The sequence below is a fragment of the Hyperoodon ampullatus genome (assembly GCF_949752795.1).
Source record: "Hyperoodon ampullatus genome assembly, chromosome: 17".
Lineage (NCBI taxonomy): Eukaryota > Metazoa > Chordata > Mammalia > Artiodactyla > Ziphiidae > Hyperoodon > Hyperoodon ampullatus.
This window is the reverse complement of record NC_136930.1, coordinates 17,767,931-17,786,706: the sequence shown is the minus strand read 5'-3', so window position 1 is coordinate 17,786,706 and position 18,776 is coordinate 17,767,931. Positions and strand designations below refer to the sequence as shown.

Genomic DNA, 18,776 nt, shown 5'->3' with positions numbered 1-18,776 from the left:
TAGTAGATTTTCTCTTGATCAGTAATAATATAAATTTAATGAAAAGCCAGCATTGGACTTTGAATCTTTATTCTTAATCAACAACACTTATATAGGTAAATATCCTCCTTTGTAGATTTTTGTAAAAATCCAATTTCAATTTCTTCATGTCTGAGTTCTTGCTCATAAAAGCATGACATAAAGAACTCTGAAACACTCTGACCTACTGAATAATCAGTTTTGTGGCTCTTTTATGAATACATGGTTTGGAATGTCCCAGAAACAAATTCAGACACTCTATACAACAATGCACTGAGGTTCAAACTCAACACATTATAAAAACTGCCACTCTGTTCATTATTATTGGATTGAGTTTACACTGGAGATGTTATTAATTTTTTGGAAACAGAGAGTATCCAGTTCAACAATATTGTCTAACACAACTGATTCATGAATTATGGAATCATTTTACCATCAAAAAGTCATCATTTAGTAGGTATGACTGTTTCCTGTTAATGAAAAAGTTGGTAGGTACATTCTTTGGCCATCTGCACAGCCCATCTGAGGCAGTCCAAGCAAGCTTCTGCTGTTCGCTGGAACCTTAGCTCACCATTCCCCATACACACTTCCCATCACACCTAACACTGCTCCCCACACCTTTCTGGCCAACTGTAGAGAAACTCCACCTTCCTGTCACCAGGAAAGATTCTTCCTGGGCACAAACTGTATCTTGCAGTTCCATTATTGTTCATGGGACACACAGGGTTTTTCCCTTCCAGAAGGACTGAGGCACCCCCTACAGTGCCCAGACATACATGAAGGAATATAGGTGGAATCACTATCTATCGACTTATTTCATCTCCCCTAAATTAATTGCCAAGGATCAAGACTAGATTTTCTCCTTCCCTGTAACCTTTTAAGGCTTTGTTGATGATAATCAATAGATGCAACGTTTAGACAACAGTTTTTGCATTAACACACAAGCCGCCCTAAATGCAGAATGAGCCTATTTAACACTCCCAGATCAACAAAATACCCACTCCCGAGCCACATGCCATGCTAGCAGTTACCTGGGACATTCACCTAAATGACACCTGTGGGCACAAAAGGGCTGGAGAGGCCAAGACTCCGAGTGACTGTTCACAACAGGCACCTTCGAATTGGGGAGCCATGAGGACATTTAAGAGTTTCATGTAAATGCTAGTCACACGTGTTCCAGTAGGCATCTCATGCCCAAGTAGGTAATCAGTTAATTTTAATAAATTAGTGACTGTGATTTATGTGCATTTAAAATGAACACTAAGGTCAGATTAGGTGCTGTAAGTGTAAAGCCCAGGGTTTTCTCCAGCCAACTCCCCACAGTAACTCCCCAGTCCTCTTTTTCCAAGGTCCTCAGTTACAGGAGGATGCACGGGCTGTAGCCACTAGTAGTCAAATATAATGTTTACTAAGGGGACGGGCAGCCATGAGTGGCATCGGAGGCACCTGGAAGTTGCCTTCTATTGTCATCATTATATAGACTTCATTCTCCCTTCTCCCCCTTCTTTGTCCCTTTGCCTCCCTTATTTCTGCCTAAAGCTAACAGTGACTATGAAACACTGCTGTGCCCTGCTGCTATCTGAACTCCTGTGCTGAGTAACAAAGATGATTTCTTTGTTTCAACATTCACATATCTTGACTTTGCACATGTCTTAAGGATGAATTAGTTCAGGTTTGCAAATAAGTCCTCTCAAAGTTACCAGCCCACAAAAACATCTTCATTGCCTCCTCTCCCTGCAGAAACTAGCCAAAGAGTGAAGTAAATTATGCTTTTTACTAGCTGCCCAGGGTCATTCTTCACTGGGCCTGGAAGAGTGGAGAAGGGTCTAGTTGAATGGCTAGATGAGTTGCCGCCACCAGATCCCCACAAGCCTAGAAATAATTTGGTCTGGGTCTGAGCACTAATATCATGCTGCCAAGTCTCTTTCTGAAAAGCGTAAAAGCAAAATATCCCATTCCTGCAAGAAAACCAACCACAAGGATGGTGCCAAGAACTTTTGGGGCCCTTTTCTTGGCCACCCGGAATGCGGTTGGCAACACCGCAGAGATTAATATATTGTTGACATGTCCTAAAACCTTGTTAAATGTTTTTCTCTTCAAGACACGCTCGTAATAGGTTTCCAAGTTCGGTCGCTTTCCATTTCCCCAGTTTCTCCTCGCAAATCCCAGGAACTTCAGTCGATGCAGTGTAACAGCAAGCGAGATGTCAGCCAACGTGAAGGATTCCCCGCAGAGCCATGGCTGGCGGCCCTCTTCTAATTAGAGAAAGGGACATGGAGGATAAGGGGCAAGCACTGTACAAATAAACTTTGGTTGGCATCTTTGGCCTTAGTCTTGACGGCAAGGGTGAGTGTAGCAAAAGATGAAGGCCATGGTACATTTTCTTGACAATACTCAGCAAGTAATTCTATGCTTTAAAAAAAAAAAAAAAAGTCCATGCAAATGTATCCCAAGCTAGGGGAGACTTGTGTGACATCTGTCAGGCACCTGGGTCCCTAGGTGCCACTAGTGCCACTTGAGCTCAAAGCCTGTCTATCATTTTGAGGAGTTGAGAGCCTCCAAGCCAAAGGAGTTAACAGATATTTCCTTCTGGGTTAAGAAAATGACAGGTGTACTTTAGGAAAGTCCGTATGTCACTCAGTAGGTGCTGCTTTTAGTTACTTATTTAAAACAGAAGAAAGTCCCTACTGTGAAGCAAGTTTCAGGTAACATGGTCTTTAACTTTGTTGTCAATCAGAATAGTGCAAATGGTCCATATGTCTGCACCTGGGCTTCATCGTGAAGCCAGGTTCACAGGTGTAGCAGGTGGATGCTCACCAGCCAGCCTGCACATACGCACAGGCTGGCTCCCAAGTTATACTTTACTTCAATTTGCAGTTTTTCCCCCTGCCTAAGGAAAAAACTAGAGGGAGCATTCAAGCAAGTACTCAGGGTATTCAACCAAACTAACTACTTCAATTAAAATTTGTGAAACAGGCCAGATAGGAATCTACGAAGCATAACTTAAATTGTGCAGAAAAATTCTGCACCAGTCATATTTCACATAGATGCAGAGTTACAATTAGACACCTGGGTTTTGCTGAATTTGACACCTAGTATTGTTGCTGTCATAATTTAAACTGCCCATGAGTACTAACAATTAAAAACAGATTACAGAATGTTTTTGGTGAAACCTAAGAATGTTCCCATAAATACTCCTGATGTCCAGAAAAAGAGAAAAAGGACACAAATGAGAACCTACCTGGGGTTTCTTCATTTCTTCTTTGCAACTCAGTTTCAACCTGATCCAAGACTTTCTCCAACTCATCAAGAATTTTCTTCAAATATTTGACATTGTCATGGTCAAGGAGCTTGGACTAATTAACAAAAATAACTTATAGGTTATTTATGCCTGTAAAAATAATCAGTGTAGAGCAGAACAGACACAAACTCGTGCAGAGTTGGAGCCTGTTTATTCTAGACAATGAGAAGAAATAGAATAACGTTGTTAAAGCAAAAGCAAACCTGACAGAAAATGTCCTGGCTGTGAAAATATCCCAGGGGTCAGACCCACTGTTCACTGGCAACTCCTGTGGAACCAAATGATCAGAGAGGGCAAAGAATATGAGGGGTTGGGCTTCCCTGGTGGCGCAGCGGTTGAGAGTCCGCCTGCCGATGCAGGGGACGCAGGTTCGAGCCCCGGTCCGGGAAGATCCCACATGCCGCGGAGCGGCTGGGCCCGTGAGCCATGGCCACTGAGCCTGCGCGTCCGGAGCCTGTGCTCCGCAACGGGAGAGGCCACAACAGTGAGAGGCCCGTGTACCGCAAAAAAAAAAAAAAAAAAAAAAGAAAGAAAAAGAATATGAGGGGCACAAAGAGACTCCTCTCATGCCCAACTCCAGAATACAATGTCAGCAGCCTTCAACAGATGAATAACTGAGGGCTCAGAGATGCGAGAGGAATCTGAATGCAGTGAGTTAAAGAGCAGGTGGAGAGTAAGGCGTGCTGTGTGTGCAGGCGTTTCTCTGGAGAAGCTCACTTATTTAGCTTGTGTAGAATAAAGGAGGCTGGGAAGTAGAGGCAGGATTGGGAGGGCTGACGTTTGTTAGATTTTCAACATGGGAGAAGCTTACACAGTTTGCTGGAGGGAAGAATCAGCAGAAAGAGAAAGGCTGACTCTAACTGATGAAGCAAAGACCTGCTCCTCAGAAGGCAGACACATCAAAATGCATTAACTCAATATGGATTTAAGACTTGAAAGTAAGACCCGAAACCATAAAACTCCTAGAAGAAAACACAGGCGGTAAGCTCACTGACTTGGTCTTGGCAATGATTTTTTTAATCTGACACTAGAAGCAAAAGCAACAAAAGCAAAAATAAACAAGTGTGACTACATTAAACTAAAAAGCTTCTTTCTGCACAGTAAAGGAACCCATCGACAAAATGACAAGGCAACCGACTAAGTGGGAGCAAATACTTAAAAATCATATATCTGATAAGGGGCTAATATTCAAAATCTATAAAGAGCTCATATAACTCAATAGCAAACAAACAAACAATCCAATTTGAAAATGGGCAGAAGATCTGGATAGACATTTTTCCAAAGAAGACATACAATGGCCAATAGGTACATCAAAAGATGCTCAACATTGTAAATCATCAGGGAAAACAAATCAAAACCACAATAAGATATCACCTCACCCCTGTCAGAATGGCTATTATCAAAAAGTCAAGAAATCACAAGTGTTGACAAGGATGTGGAGAATGGGCAACACTTGTGTTCTGTTGGTGGGAATGAAAATTGGTGCAGCCACCATGGAACATAGTATGGAGGTTCCTCAAAAAATTAAAAATAGAACTAACATATAATCCAGCAATTCTACTTCTGGGTATTTAGCCAAAGAAAAACAAAAACACTGACTCGAAAGATATCTGCCCTCTTATGTTCACTGCAAAATTATTTACAATAGCCAAAACATGGAAACAACCTAAGTGTTCATCAATAGATGAAGGGATTAAAAAATTGTGATTTGTATATATAGAATGGAATTCTTTTCAGCTATTAAAAGACTGAAATTTTGCCATTTGCAACAATGTGGATGGACCTTGAGGGCACTACACTAAGTGAAATAAGTCAACCAGAGAAAGACAAGTCCCATATGATCTCTCTTGTTGGTGGAATCTAAAAACAAACAAACAAATAACCAAGCTCATAGATGCAGAGAACAGACTGGTGGTTGCCAGAGGCAGGGGGGTGAGGGGTTGGGGACATGGGTGAAGGGGATCAAAAGGTACAAAGGAAAAAACCTGAAGGCATGTGGGGTATATGTATTAAAAAAAAAAACTCGCCGGTAGCTTTACTGGTATAAAAAAGTCATAGAGGTCTAGCTGCCTCAAAGTGGAAAAATACCTGAAATGACAGCTTCCTAGAATATTTTATTAACTTGCTTTTACAGTTTATAAGTTTCCTTGGCAACCAGCATGAGCAAAGACTGCTTTTTAAGCAACTGTCGTTAGGTCTGAATATCAAATCTAATAAAGACAAATTCTTTCTAAAAGCAGAGCATAAGCCGAAGGTAACATGTGTTCTGGTGACTTGCGATATTTAATAGAAGATGTTCTAAAAAATAGTGATACTCTACAAAAAGTAGAACATTTAATACAAACAGCAGATGTCAGTTGAGGACAGCCCGGTTTACTTACCTGAAGTCGCTTCTGTTTTGCAATGTACGCCTCTTGTAAATCTGGGTTTTCTTCGGCAAGTTTTTTCAGTTCAGACTCTGTGTTACCAATTTGGCCTGATAACAAAATCATTTTTGACACAGAAAATTATTTCCTCCCTTCCATACAAGAAACAAAGCAAAGCAGGGAAACTCAATGGTAAGAGCATAAGCCCTGGGGGTCGTGCCCTTCCTCTGCCTCAGACTCCCCCTCTGTGTGCCTCAGTTTCCTCACTTTGAAAATGGAGCTATCCGGTGCTTTGTGACCACCTAGAGGGGTAGGATAGGAAGAGTGGGAGGGAGACGCAAGAAGGAGGAGATATGGGGACATATGTATATGTATAACTGATTCACTTTGTTATAAAGCAGAAACTAACACATCATCGTAAAGCAATTATACTCCAATAAAGCTGTTTAAAAAAAACACTGCAGACAAAGTCTAAATAAATACTGCACTCTGTTTAAAAAAATGTTTAATGCATGAGATCCCCTATGCACACACGTTGTCTCTCTCTCTCTCTCTCACACACACACACAAACACACACTCACTGGAGCAACCAGTTGTTCTTTTCTTCCTAGTGACTCTCTACTCTTTTTCTGAAGATCCTCTCTCACTTGTAACATTCTGACTTTCCTGAACTATAAGGGTGACCTTTCAGCTATTATATTACTAAGAAGAATGAATCAGGAAAATAAGAAAACTAAACACCCATCTTGATCCTTTCATTGTCCTCTTAAAAGGGGGTTTCTACTTCTACGTTGTTCTTCTGCATCGAAGGACCCTGCCGCTTATCTCAGTAGGTGGGAGCTGCTAGAGAGAAAGACGGGTAGAACCTTGTCGTGGAAAAGCCCATTAACAATTCCCAGGAAATAAAACTAGAATCTGGGTAAATAAATAATAAAATAAAATGGAGCTCTCAGAGTATCTGCCGCACAGGCTGAGAATGAAATGGGAGGCACCGTGGAAAAGCATTGAACACAAAGCCCAGCACATCATAAGTGCTTCAGCAGGGTAGTTCTACCTTTCAATACCTTCCAAGTTTTCTGTAATAAATTTCTACGGAAAGGGAAGGAAAAAGCCTTATTTAGAGAAATATTTACTCTAGGGAAATATAGTCAGAATACTTGTTCCAAATCATATAATGAGTATTTCTGAGGAGAAGGCGGAGGAACAGGAGGAAGGTGAGAAGCTGGAAGAGGGAGGAGAAAAATGGAGGGAGGGAGAGCAGGGCAGGGAAGGCAAGAGGAGAGGAGTGAGGAGGAGGGAGTCGAAAAGAAAGTAAAATAGCGTCAGTAAGAGAACTGTAAAGGCGAGGTAGGATGCAACAGAAAGAACGTGCTTTCTGGAATTGAAGCTCTGGGTGTGAGTGTTCCTGGTCAAAACCCCCGGTCTGGGGGCTTCCCTGGTGGTGCAGTGGTTGAGAGTCCGCCTGCCGATGCAGGGGACGCGGGTTCGTGCCCCGGTCCGGGAAGATCCCACATGCTACGGAGCGGCTGGGCCCGTGAGCCGTGGCCGCTGAGCCTGCGCATCCGGAGCCTGTGCTCCACAACAGGAGAGGCCACAACAGTGTGAGGCCCGCATACCGCAAAAAAAAAACAAAAAAAAACCCGGTCTGATCACAGCCCCTTCCCTTCCCAATCCCCTGGGCCATGGAGCACACCTCCTCCTCACCTTAATTAGTTGTTTGTATCTTTGTATCCCATGCACTGACCCTTCCCTATCCTCAGAGCAGGAGGAACAAGAGAGCTGGAGGTTACAGCTCAACCTCAGTGAATCTCTGATCACTAAACTCAGAGGAAGAGTAATGGGTAGACAGCCTGTAGCCCAGCTCTTCACATAATGTAACAAAAATTAAGGACCAGAAATGTGAACTCAGTCGCCCATAACTCCCAGCAGATCCCAGCTTTCCTTATTTCCTAGTCCATTTGTCCATGAGAACATGTTATGTTCTCTACTTTTCCACAGGCCACTCTTCTGAGTTTTATTTAAGATTGGCCCTCAAGGCCAAGAGCTGGAAAATCAGGTCCTGTAGACAATAAATGTCCAGCTGAACAGCTGAAGCACAGATTCATCTGACTGGTGCGTGGATCGATATATAACATGCACGTCCATGAGGCAAACTCAACAACCCCGCCCCCAAGTCTTCCTGAGGTGTGCTAGGTCTCAAAAATGAATTAAAAGAAACTTGAGACAGAATTCCAGGTCTTTAAGATCTTTACATACTGCGAATCCTTGTTGTTGCATAAGCTGGGATCATGGAGTCCACAGTTAGCTCAGGATGTAAAATGCAGCCATGTGTATAGGCATCCATGGGCAAGGAGTCAAGTAGTTCTCGATAATGCTGTACCCGTGGGTAATACATGCTTCCTTTATCAGGCATTAACCTGGGTGTTTTTTCTAAAATACACACACAAACACATACACAAACATTGAAGGAAAAGTTACAAACAAGATGTTACATCCAAAAGCAAGAAACAAAAACTCCAGCCCCTCTACCTTAACATTTTCAGTATTATATGAAGGGATTTAAAGGATGCTATCTCTCCAGCCCAGACATTCAAAATTTGAATTGGACTGAGGTACCAGACCAGATTCCCAAACCACAATCACACTTCTCCACCTTGCAAATCACTACTCTCAAGGTCTAGTTTTTTATGCCAACTCCTCTGCAGAAATTTCCCCAACCTTCCACAACTACCAACATCTGACTAAGTCAAGTGTGTCTTCCTCTGTACATGCAAAATACTCTGTACGTACTCCATTATAGCCCTTATCACCTTAATTAGTTGTTTGTATCTTTTTGCCCCATAAACCCCTTCAGGGCAAGGAACATATGATCCGGAGTCTAGCATAGTGTCTCATACATTTTAGGCCCTTGGTGAATGTTGGTTAAGTGAATGAAGGCTCATTATGGAAAGATGATCAGGGACCACACCTTCCCAGGCTCCAGTTAATACCAAGAGTGATCCCATTGATGCTATGCGAATGGGAATTGATCATCTTCATGGAATTCACCAGCAATTTCTAATAGTTTATCTCTGGAAAGTGGGTTCTACATAAATCTTCATTTGCTGGTTAAACGCTAGACTATAGACTCCTTAAGGGCAGGGACTATGTATTGTTCTTTGTTGAATCCCAGCGCCCAGTATAATGTTTGGCTTATAGTAGGTGTTGAATAAATTTCAATTAATGAATTAATATATTCCCAAATTGCTAGTTATTATAGAATATTTGAGCTGCAGAAGCTCTGTAGCAGTTAATGAGGACACTGAGGTATATAGGCTGAGACATTCTCCCAAGATCCCACAGCTAGTTAGAGGCAGACCAAGAACCAAAGTCATTAACTCCTAATACAGTGCTCTGTTTTGTTACATCATTGTAACATCTTCAAAGGGTTTACTTCTCAGAGACTATTCAAGAAGAATAAAAATGAACCATGTGATCCAAAGGTCAGGGCTAAGTCCCTACAGACAGAATCTATTCCCACTTCTGACTCTCAAACTTCCCCTAAAAAAAAAATGCCAACAAGCTTATTAATCTAACAGGTGAAAAGAATGACCTCAACTCTATTCATTTCTTTTGTGCTTATTCACTTATTCATTTAGTTTGAGTTATTTATTTAATTTGGAATCCTTTTGAGCATCGCACACTCAATCATAAGCATTGACAATTCAGAGTTGGTTGGAGAGTAAGATTTCAGGCAAGATCTCATAATGCCAGACCAAGTAGTACATGATTTTAAACCAACAGGCTATTTCTGACTCTCTAAGAAAAAAGTATATGGATTACTCCTCAAACCAGTGGGCAAATGTCTAATTCCCTGCTGGGAGTCCAATTCTAAAGTCTGCATTAGAATGACCAAGAATGAAGTGTCAGCTACATTCTGCTTGTCAACCATGAATTTGCCCAACTAGAGCACACTTCCTTGCTGACTTTTCAGGATCTCAGAATATCACCAGGATCCCAACCAATGCATGGTAAACATTCCCATGAGGATAACCGACTGGAGGCCTTCTAAGCTCCTTGAAATTCTAAAGAGTTCTTAACCTTTTGTGTGCCACTGACCTCTTCTCAAAATAATGTTCTTAAATGCATAAAATACATGACATAGGATTGCAAAGGAAATTGATTATATTAAAATAAACTATCAAAGTAATTTTAAATTTTAAAATACTAATATGGGTGTCTTTTTTTAAATTTTTTAAAATTTATTTATTTATTTATTTACAGCTGTGTTGGGTCTTTGTTTCTGTGTGAGGGCTTTCTCTAGTTGTGGCAAGCAGGGGCCACTCTTCATCACGGTGCGCGGGCCTCTCACTATCGCGGCCTCTCTTGTTGAGGAGCACAGGCTCCAGACGCGCAGGCTCAGTAATTGTGGCTCACGGGCCCAGTTGCTCCACGGCATGTGGGATCTTCCCAGACCAGGGCTCGAACCCGTGTCCCCTGCATTGGCAGGCAGATTCTCAACCACTGCACCACCAGGGAAGCCCTGGGTGTCTTTTTATTAATACACTAACAAAAGCTAGCAGCAGGTCTAATAACTACCATAATTTCAAAGTAGTGATGGGCATAAGTGATATTTTAAGATATCTGCAATAACTTGATATGCTATGAATACATCACAGTCACATGAACATATGAACAAAGTCACAGGCACTCCTGATATTGCTTTGGATTATGCCTACATTGGAAATGAAAGGAAATGATAAGTTTCTGTTTGAAATTAGTGAAAAATAAAGATGTAATTTTTTCCCCTCTAAGATATCAAATGTCCTGAATTCTATTCACAGACGACTAGCGGTAAAAGCTCTCAAAGTACGGTCTAAAAACCCCTGGGCTTCCTGAAGACACTCTCAGGGGGTCTACAAGTCAAAGCTATTTTTATAGTAATACTAAGATGTTAATTGCTTTTTCACTCTTATTCTCTCTTGCGTGTACGACGGTATCTTCCAGAGCTTATACAACATGTGGTAACTCCATCACTCTAGCATTAATGGAATGTGGGGTTGTATATTCTTGTATTTTAAACTATTCTCAATTTTAATTTCTAGTTTGATAGATATTGATAGACAGAACACATAAACAAAATCTCTCAAATGTCCTCATTAACTTTTAAGACAAAGGGGCCTTGAAACCAAAATGTTTAAGAACCACTGTTCTGGGGGGTCCAAGAACCACAGGTTAATAACCATAAATGATACGGCATTTTAAAATGCCTCTCAAGTGGTTAAATTTATAGCTACTGGCTCTGGCTGCTTTCTTGTGCCTGGCCGGGGGCTTGTCTTCAGAAGAGCATACGACTTCCTTCCTGGGAAAGAGAATAAAAGCAGGAAAAACAACATCCAATTGCTTTCTGGGGAAGGTCCATCTGGCCAAGTCTGAATCCAAAGATTTGAATGCACTAAAGTAATCTTCTACTCAGTGCTCCATTACTATATAACTATCTCCTAAAACACTTGGTCAGGCAGAGCATCAGATACCCACTGAACCCATGTTCTTTTCCCAGCTCACTTTCTCTCTTCAAGGACACCCTGTCCAGTATCACACATCCAGTGTGCCACCAGCACACAAAAGTGTCCAGTGCCTCTGGAAAGAGAGTTTTCAAAAGACAACTGGGAATTTCCTTTGAATTATACAGAAAACTTCCCTCTCATTCTCATTTTATTTTCCAGTCCTTCCATAAAGCATTTTTGTTACGACACTAAAAAGAGAAAATCTTTTCTTGGTATTCTACCTCAATCAGGAGTGAGAAAGCAGTAGAAGGGTTACAGGGTTTGAGAAACAGGCAATAAGAATAATTCTGGGAACTCTTCATTGGGTGGAAGGTTGCAGTAGTGGAAGCCAGGATTAGTGACTAAGCTGGAAGAATAAATAAGTACATTGGCATAAGACCTGACGTTGTAGAACTGAGTAGGGACAAAGGCAGGTCTTGTACTGCACCTAAATTTAGGCATCAAATTAGAAACAGGCAGATGGACATAAAGCAGAAAGATGTGATAAACAACAAAGAGAGAAAACAAAAGAACAAAATTCTAAATCAGAAAGAAACAATAAAAGCATTCTGTAACCATTTACTGGGGACCAACAGCTCCATATAGTCTCAAGTCCCTGTACTGTTGGGTAGAATAACAATGGCCCTGAGCCATTAAAAAAATTACATTCAGTTTCCCCAAGAGCAAAAACTAAAAAGAATCTAGGGGCTTAAGGCATACATTTTAATTATTTTCCTAAATTGGCTGCTTTGATTTCCTACACTCCCCAGTGATGGCAGATAAAGGAGGCATTATGACTGTTTTCTAGAAAGACACCCCCAGGTCTATTTGAATAATTGTCAGGTCTTCCTTCAATGAGAATAGATTAGACTTCATTTCTATCTCTATCCCTTTGCCGATTTTTTATTTTACTTAGATCACTTAGTGATGACATTGGTACATAAGATAATATGCAGCATGTAGCTGAACAAAATTGTACCCTTCAACTAGTCATACACCAGGCTATTAAAAATATAATAATGGTAAACAATGAATTATGACCTGAAGCAAAAGATATGGTTACAAACTGACTACAATTCAAGGCTGTCATAACTTCAGAGCTAGGAAGATCAAATCTAAACACAGATGAGAAAAAACACAATGTCAAATTACACAAGTTCATTATACACATCCAGAATTTTCTGAGACAGAGCCAAATTTGTAGCAAGATAGCCAATACATTTTACACCTTAAATGTTTAACTACTTTTTAATTGGTAGTATATTTAAAACTTTTATAGGAACATTCATAATTGGGGGCCAAAAATTCCTTGATCAGATAGTTTGTTCCAATTATTGTATACACATAATAAAGAACCAGGACTTCTGTAATTTTAACACCCCGTCCTGTTCACTAAAATTGAACAAATCTGAGAAAGTTTTTTTTAATTACTTTTTAAAACCACTTTTATTGGCATAATCATGAGTTTTAAAGGCTCATTTTCTTTTCCTTACCGTATACCATATTTTCTCTGCACTCAGTTACAATCCTTTGTGCTAACCTGCAATTTCAGTAGATGTGAGAAAAAGTGTATAATGTTATTCAACTATATATGAGACCCTTTTACTAACAGATATAAAATTATTTACTCTATGACCTTAACAATAATTGAAAATTCCTTACATAAATAACTATATTTTTAATATAACAGTAATTTCAGAATGAATATTATCTTTAAAATCTGAGTTGATTTTCAATATATGTTGATAAAACTATATTTATAAAATAAATTTATATTTCCTAATCAGACTTAGTATGTGATACTTTAATATATACCAGAATACTTGGATTATTTCCAAACCAAATTCTTTTCCTAAGAATACTTAAAATGATATATCTAGACATAAGACATGGGACATAGTCTTCAGAGAACTGTTATAAAACATAATAAATTACCAAAATTCAACATTCACCATATGACATCCTTGATTCCAGGTTACCACTGATTGGCAGTAATAAACAGTATATATTCTAGTATTTTGTAGTTATTTCATGCTCTCTTTTTTTTTTAACTTCTAAAAATCTGAATTTAGTTGGGCTGCCAGATTCCTAGCAATTTACATTTTTAATTTTCCAGATAATCTGGAGATTACATGCTCACTTTTTTTTATTATTTAGTGGCCAAGTTACAGTTCACAAAAGAGATTATGATATACCAAAAGGATGTAAATATGTAAATACTGATTATACAGAAAGGTTGAGAAAGGTGTACAGGTCAGCAAGCCATCATTTTTAGTACAATCCCCAGTTGACAGACTAATAAAGGATAGCAAATAAGAGCAAAGGAGATGCCAGTTGACTATACTCTGTTCTTTAGATGAATGGATACACTTAATTAAAGTCTCTTATATAACCATGGGCAACTATACACCTCATGAAATCCATTCACTCATTATCATTCTAATTTGTCACCTTTCCTCAAAGTTCCATCCATAATTGGTCAAAATGCTGCATGTTCCAACCAGTTCAAATATAGCAGGTCACAATTTGCCATGTTCTAGAGAGAATCTATACTTTTGAAACAACTTGAAATCACACTAGTCTTTTATTTCATTGTTGGCTTTTGTTGGTAACTTATTAGCAGGCCAGGTCTCCCATCCTTCATTAATGCAGCTGATTTTTTAAAAGAAAATTCATATCCTACTTTTAGCCTTGTTAAACTTTATCATAGTTATTGTTCCATTTTATTGTTCCATGAGAAGCAGTTCATAAGCTAGTCATCATTTTAACTATCACAGCTCACACATCCGCAAGTATAATAGTGTTTCTTCGATGTCTTTATTCAAATCATTTATGGAATTGTTAAACTCAGTCAGAGAATAAAAGCCTAAAAGAACACCAGTAGAGATCCCTGTCCAGGGTGACATCTGTTTTCAATAACTCATTCATTTTAGTCATTCAAAAGTATTTATTAAGCTCCCATTAAAGAACAGTCACCATACCAGGCACTGGGAATACAGTTGTTAATGAAACAGGCACTGTCTCTGACCTTAGGTGCTTACAGTGGTCTACAAGTAATTGAAGTAATTAAAGTGTGATAAAATTATCATAGGATAAGTGAAATGAGAGAATATAGCTAAACAAGCAACATGGTATAAGAAATTCATAAATGAATATTCTTCGTTATGGTGGTTTATTCATCGGAAAATGTGCATTACTTTCATCTAGCCATATATGCTCCTTCATTCCACAGGGGTATCATATGACTTAATCTCAAATGCTCTGCTTAATTCAAGATACACTGTATCTAGAACTATGCCCAGCACCTAATAGATTCACTTTTTAAAGTGTTAAAGACATTCTCCAGTAATGTAAAACTTAAGCTGTTTCCTTTTCATCGAGATACTCAAAAAATATATACTTTAAAAATTTTTGACAACACATTCTAGAACTCTGCCACGCTTAAAGACAGTAATTTATAGCACTGCTTAAAGCTTAAGCAATTATTTAATGCACAGTAATTTGTAGTAGTGCTTCTCAAACTTTTATGTATATATGAATCACTTGGGAATCTTGTTAAAATGCAGATTCTGATTCAAGAGACTTGCAGTAGAGTCTAGAATTCTGCATTTCTAACAAGCTCCAAGGTGACACCAATGCTGCTGGTCCATGGAATACGTGTTAAGTAGCAAGGATTAGAATTCAGCCTCCCCTCTCGTTAACAATTGGGATAACATTTGTCCGTCTCTTGTCTGGCCCTTTTCCTAATCTCCATGAGTTCTTAATGATAAATACAAATTATCTCAATGATCATTGTGATAATGCTTACATGTTTGTTTTTTATTTTAACACTCTGACACAAATTTCATCTGGAGACTAGACGCCTGCATTTATATAACTGTTTTCTTACTGTCTTCATATCTACCATGGGTTTTAGTTCCCTTAATCTTAATCTTCCTTTACCCTTTCCAGTTGAATGACTACTCTCCTTGGGAAATGGGAAAGAGTGAAATAAGAGTTACTTGGACTTGCTTTATCTCTGCAACTGATAAAATTATATCACCTAATCCAAGAGGACAAACAGAAAAGTCAGGTCACCAAGGATATGCAACCAGTTTGCGACAGCTTCAGACTAAGAGCTAGAATTCTTGATTGTCTACTTATTCTATTGGTACAGCCAGAATTAAAGTCCTTAGTTTCCATATTTTCCTCTTAATGTTTAGCCCACAGTACCTTCTCCTCTGATTCAATAAACAGTAGTAAGAAAAGGTCAGTATTCACCTTGAGTAGGACTCCGAATGCATTTCAGTTTTGCTATTATATAGTCAAAGAAAAGGAAAAAGCCTAAAAAAATTTGATGAAGCCTAATAATCATTAACATTACTATACTGTAAAGTAATACTGTATATTACTGAATATCTTACAGGAGAGATAATGTCACAGAGATAATGTCACAAAGAGAATGGTAGTAATAGTAGTTCAAGGGATGCTAACAAAAGATTTAAACATGATTTTCATTTGCTATATCTTTTTAAAGTTTTTGATGATTTAAAGTAGAATTCTTATGCAATTATTTTGTCTTATTCACATTATTATAATCACTTCTCCCAAGAAACACAAATTATTATTCAACAGACTTGTCCATTTCCAAAAAGCTCAAGATTGAGAAAAATTGTCTTAAATCAATTAGCCCCCATTTTCTGTGCAGTCCCCAGCATTCAGACTTATAAGGAATAGCAAGTAATGATGGATGGAAAAGCAGTTTAGATCAGTGGCCACCTCCAATCAAAATCTTAGGGAACTAAACACTTGGGTTAAGGATAAGGGAAGCCCACTGCTAATCTAATTCCCTGGGGTAAACTCCCCCCAGCCCCCATTTAGGTCCTATACCTATCTTTCTTCTAAGTACCTCAGACTTTTGGGGGCCTTATAATTTCCCTTCTCAGCTTCCAGTAATTTGGGGTTATATTCTGGTTTTATCTTGCCCAATTAACATCCACATAACTGGTGGCAGATGAAGAGTAACTGGATCTCGTCGTGCAACTTCTTTTTCAGAAGAGTACTTAGCTGATAGCTAAGAGCCCTCTGTTCTCTCTCAGTTCTGTCAGTGATCAGCTGTGCAATCCTGGGCAAATATTGAAGCTACAGTTTACCTCAAAGGCTTGTTATTAGGAAGAAGCAAGACACTGCATAAGTGGCAATGACTATGAGAGATGGTCCGTGCAATAGGAAGGTTTGGATTGGAAAGGCTTGCATTCCAGCCCTAATCTGCCGTAAAATAACTATGGTACCTTAGGCAACCCCTCTGTTTCTCTTTCCTCATGTACAAAAGGGGAATCATTAGTCTACCATGCCGATCTCAGGTTGGTTTTTTTTGAAGACTGACTAGAACAGAAATTATAAAATGTCTGACACAAAACAGGCTGTCAATAAATGATTATTACTTAAAAGCACTGTACAAATATGAGCCTTATAATTCCTCATAAAAGATATAAAATTCAAACCATACAGATGGAACAAGGGCAAAGATCTCCAAGTATACGAGCATTCTAATCCCCCTTGCCTAAGGTGTATTCCTCCTTTTCCCTCCTATTGTTTTTAAGGTAGAACCATTTAGTAGACTAAATGAAACTGATTTTCATACTGTTCATTTAAAATCAATATTATGAATTTGACTTCAAGGCTAATAAATCACCACCACACACCATACACCTGCAGGGTTTTTTGCAAGTGAATTTAAAAGGAAAGTTCCAACATTAAAATTGGTAGTTTACATGAAATCTTTTCAATGGAGTTACAATGGCTTATACAAAATTTATGCTATTGACCCATTTTATATTTGTGTGCTTATGGAAATGGAAAAGGTTGTTGGCACTAAACCACCATCATGAAACCCAAAAGAGGGGAGGAAGGGAGGAAAGGGGGGAGGACGGGAGGAAATAGGAAGGAGGGAAGGAAGGGAGGGAGGAAGGGAGACATATATTCGTGTTGAAAGTAAATCCAAGAAATCACAAATAGCCTTAACATTACCATCCAGGAAAGTCTGTTCAAGATAATCAATGATCTGAGTGGCCTCACAAATAATGTTTTCCCCGTGGATAAGGACGGGCACTTCTCCAGTTGAGTTCAAACGCATAAACCAGGGCTCATTGTGCTCACTCAGGGGCAGACTTACATCATGTTCCTCGCACTTCAATGCCTTTTCAGCAATTACCAAGCGCACCTGGAAGAGTTCACACTGGTTACCACAACGCGTGGAGGCTTTTAATTAAATGACATCCCTGGATACCATCAAGCAGCTCTTTTGTGCTTCCCTGAGTTATTAATATTTTCAACATTCTTTTCAACTATACCTATTCCTGGAATTAACAAGTGAGATATATTCTAGCGTCTTCCTCTTATAAGTGAGAAAAGATAATTAAGTAATGAAAAGGATACTGGCTATATTCAGTCCACAGTTACCCTCTTCATCACTACTACTTTCTCGGTGTCCGAAACCTTACGATGTGTCCTCCCCATAATAAGGACCTGAAACAGATAGGCTAGGCCTGTTGAAGAGAGTGAATGCGACCAAGAGTAAAAGAAGGAACCCGAGACGATGTGGTTGCAGGAAGGCGCTTCCCTCTGCCTCGCTCTCCACGGCCCCGGAGACAAGGCCTCCCGCCCAAATACCGAAAGCGATGATTTTTTGTCGCATTTCACGACTGGTAGTGCCTTTGCACCTCAGACTGATGCTCTCTGCTCCCCTACAAGGCGCACCGCCGCCCCTCAGGGAGCGCCCGCCGGGGTTAGGTCGTCGGAGGCCTGTTTCTAAGTGGGCCGGCTTACCCAGGCAACACCCAGAGGGAGCTGTCCCGGTGCTGAAACCCGATCCGCACCGCCCGCCCGGCAAAGGCCTTTACCTTTTGAGAGCTGAAGGAATGCGTCCAGTGGTACAGAATGAGCTTAACCTCTGCGTCCGACTTGCCTTCCGCCATCAAGGGCGCTCCCCCTCTCTGCTCGTCCTGCCTCCGGGCCATTTCGGGGACGCGCGAGCGCGGGAGGGCCTCGCCTGTCCGCCCTTTACTTCTCCAGGCCACAGCGCCCTGCAAAGCGCCCTTAGCTTTGCCGGGATGCCACCCGGAGCCGGGAAAGATGAGTTCGCGCAGATGAACGAATAGACCGCTGGGAAGTGTAGTTTCGTGGGCGAGAAAGCTGCGGGGGGGTGTCTGCGCACAGAAGTCACCTGGGAGGTGCAGTTGGACGTTTTTTAGGGAAAGCGATCTCAAATATGAGTCCCTGATTATTTAAGATGAGCAATGGAAAATGTTGATTGCAAATTATTCATCGGTTTTGTAGATGGAGTAGAGGTTGCTCAGGCATAAAAGCATCAATTTCCCAAGATACTTAGGGGTCCTCTTGGAGAGTATGTGCCTTTGGTGAAAGGGAAGTTCCCGGTTTACAGACAAAACAACAGGATGAAGATTTATGAGTTTTCATTAGAAGATGCTATTATGCGGTCATGTAATAACAATAATAATAATAATAAATCTCATAAACAATGGCGAATTAAAATAGCCTAGTTAAACACAGAAAATATTTTGCCC

General features: G+C 39.9%; 1 protein-coding gene across 2 annotated transcripts; it reads right to left on the bottom strand.

The window, feature by feature from the left end:
• Positions 1–1,890: 1,890 nt before the first annotated feature.
• On the bottom strand, positions 1,891–18,209 carry GDAP1 (ganglioside induced differentiation associated protein 1; the record flags this gene model as incomplete). Of its 2 annotated transcripts, XM_079722302.1 has the most annotated exons (6): positions 1,891–2,273; positions 3,260–3,374; positions 5,701–5,795; positions 7,943–8,116; positions 17,221–17,413; positions 18,093–18,209. In XM_079722302.1, the coding sequence occupies 6 exons, from the start codon at positions 18,207–18,209 to the stop codon at positions 1,891–1,893; spliced, it is 1,077 nt and encodes a 358-aa protein (XP_079578428.1). The 2 variants fall into 2 exon arrangements, with proteins under 2 accessions (XP_079578428.1, XP_079578429.1); XM_079722303.1 differs by lacking the exon at positions 7,943–8,116.
• Positions 18,210–18,776: the final 567 nt, after the last annotated feature.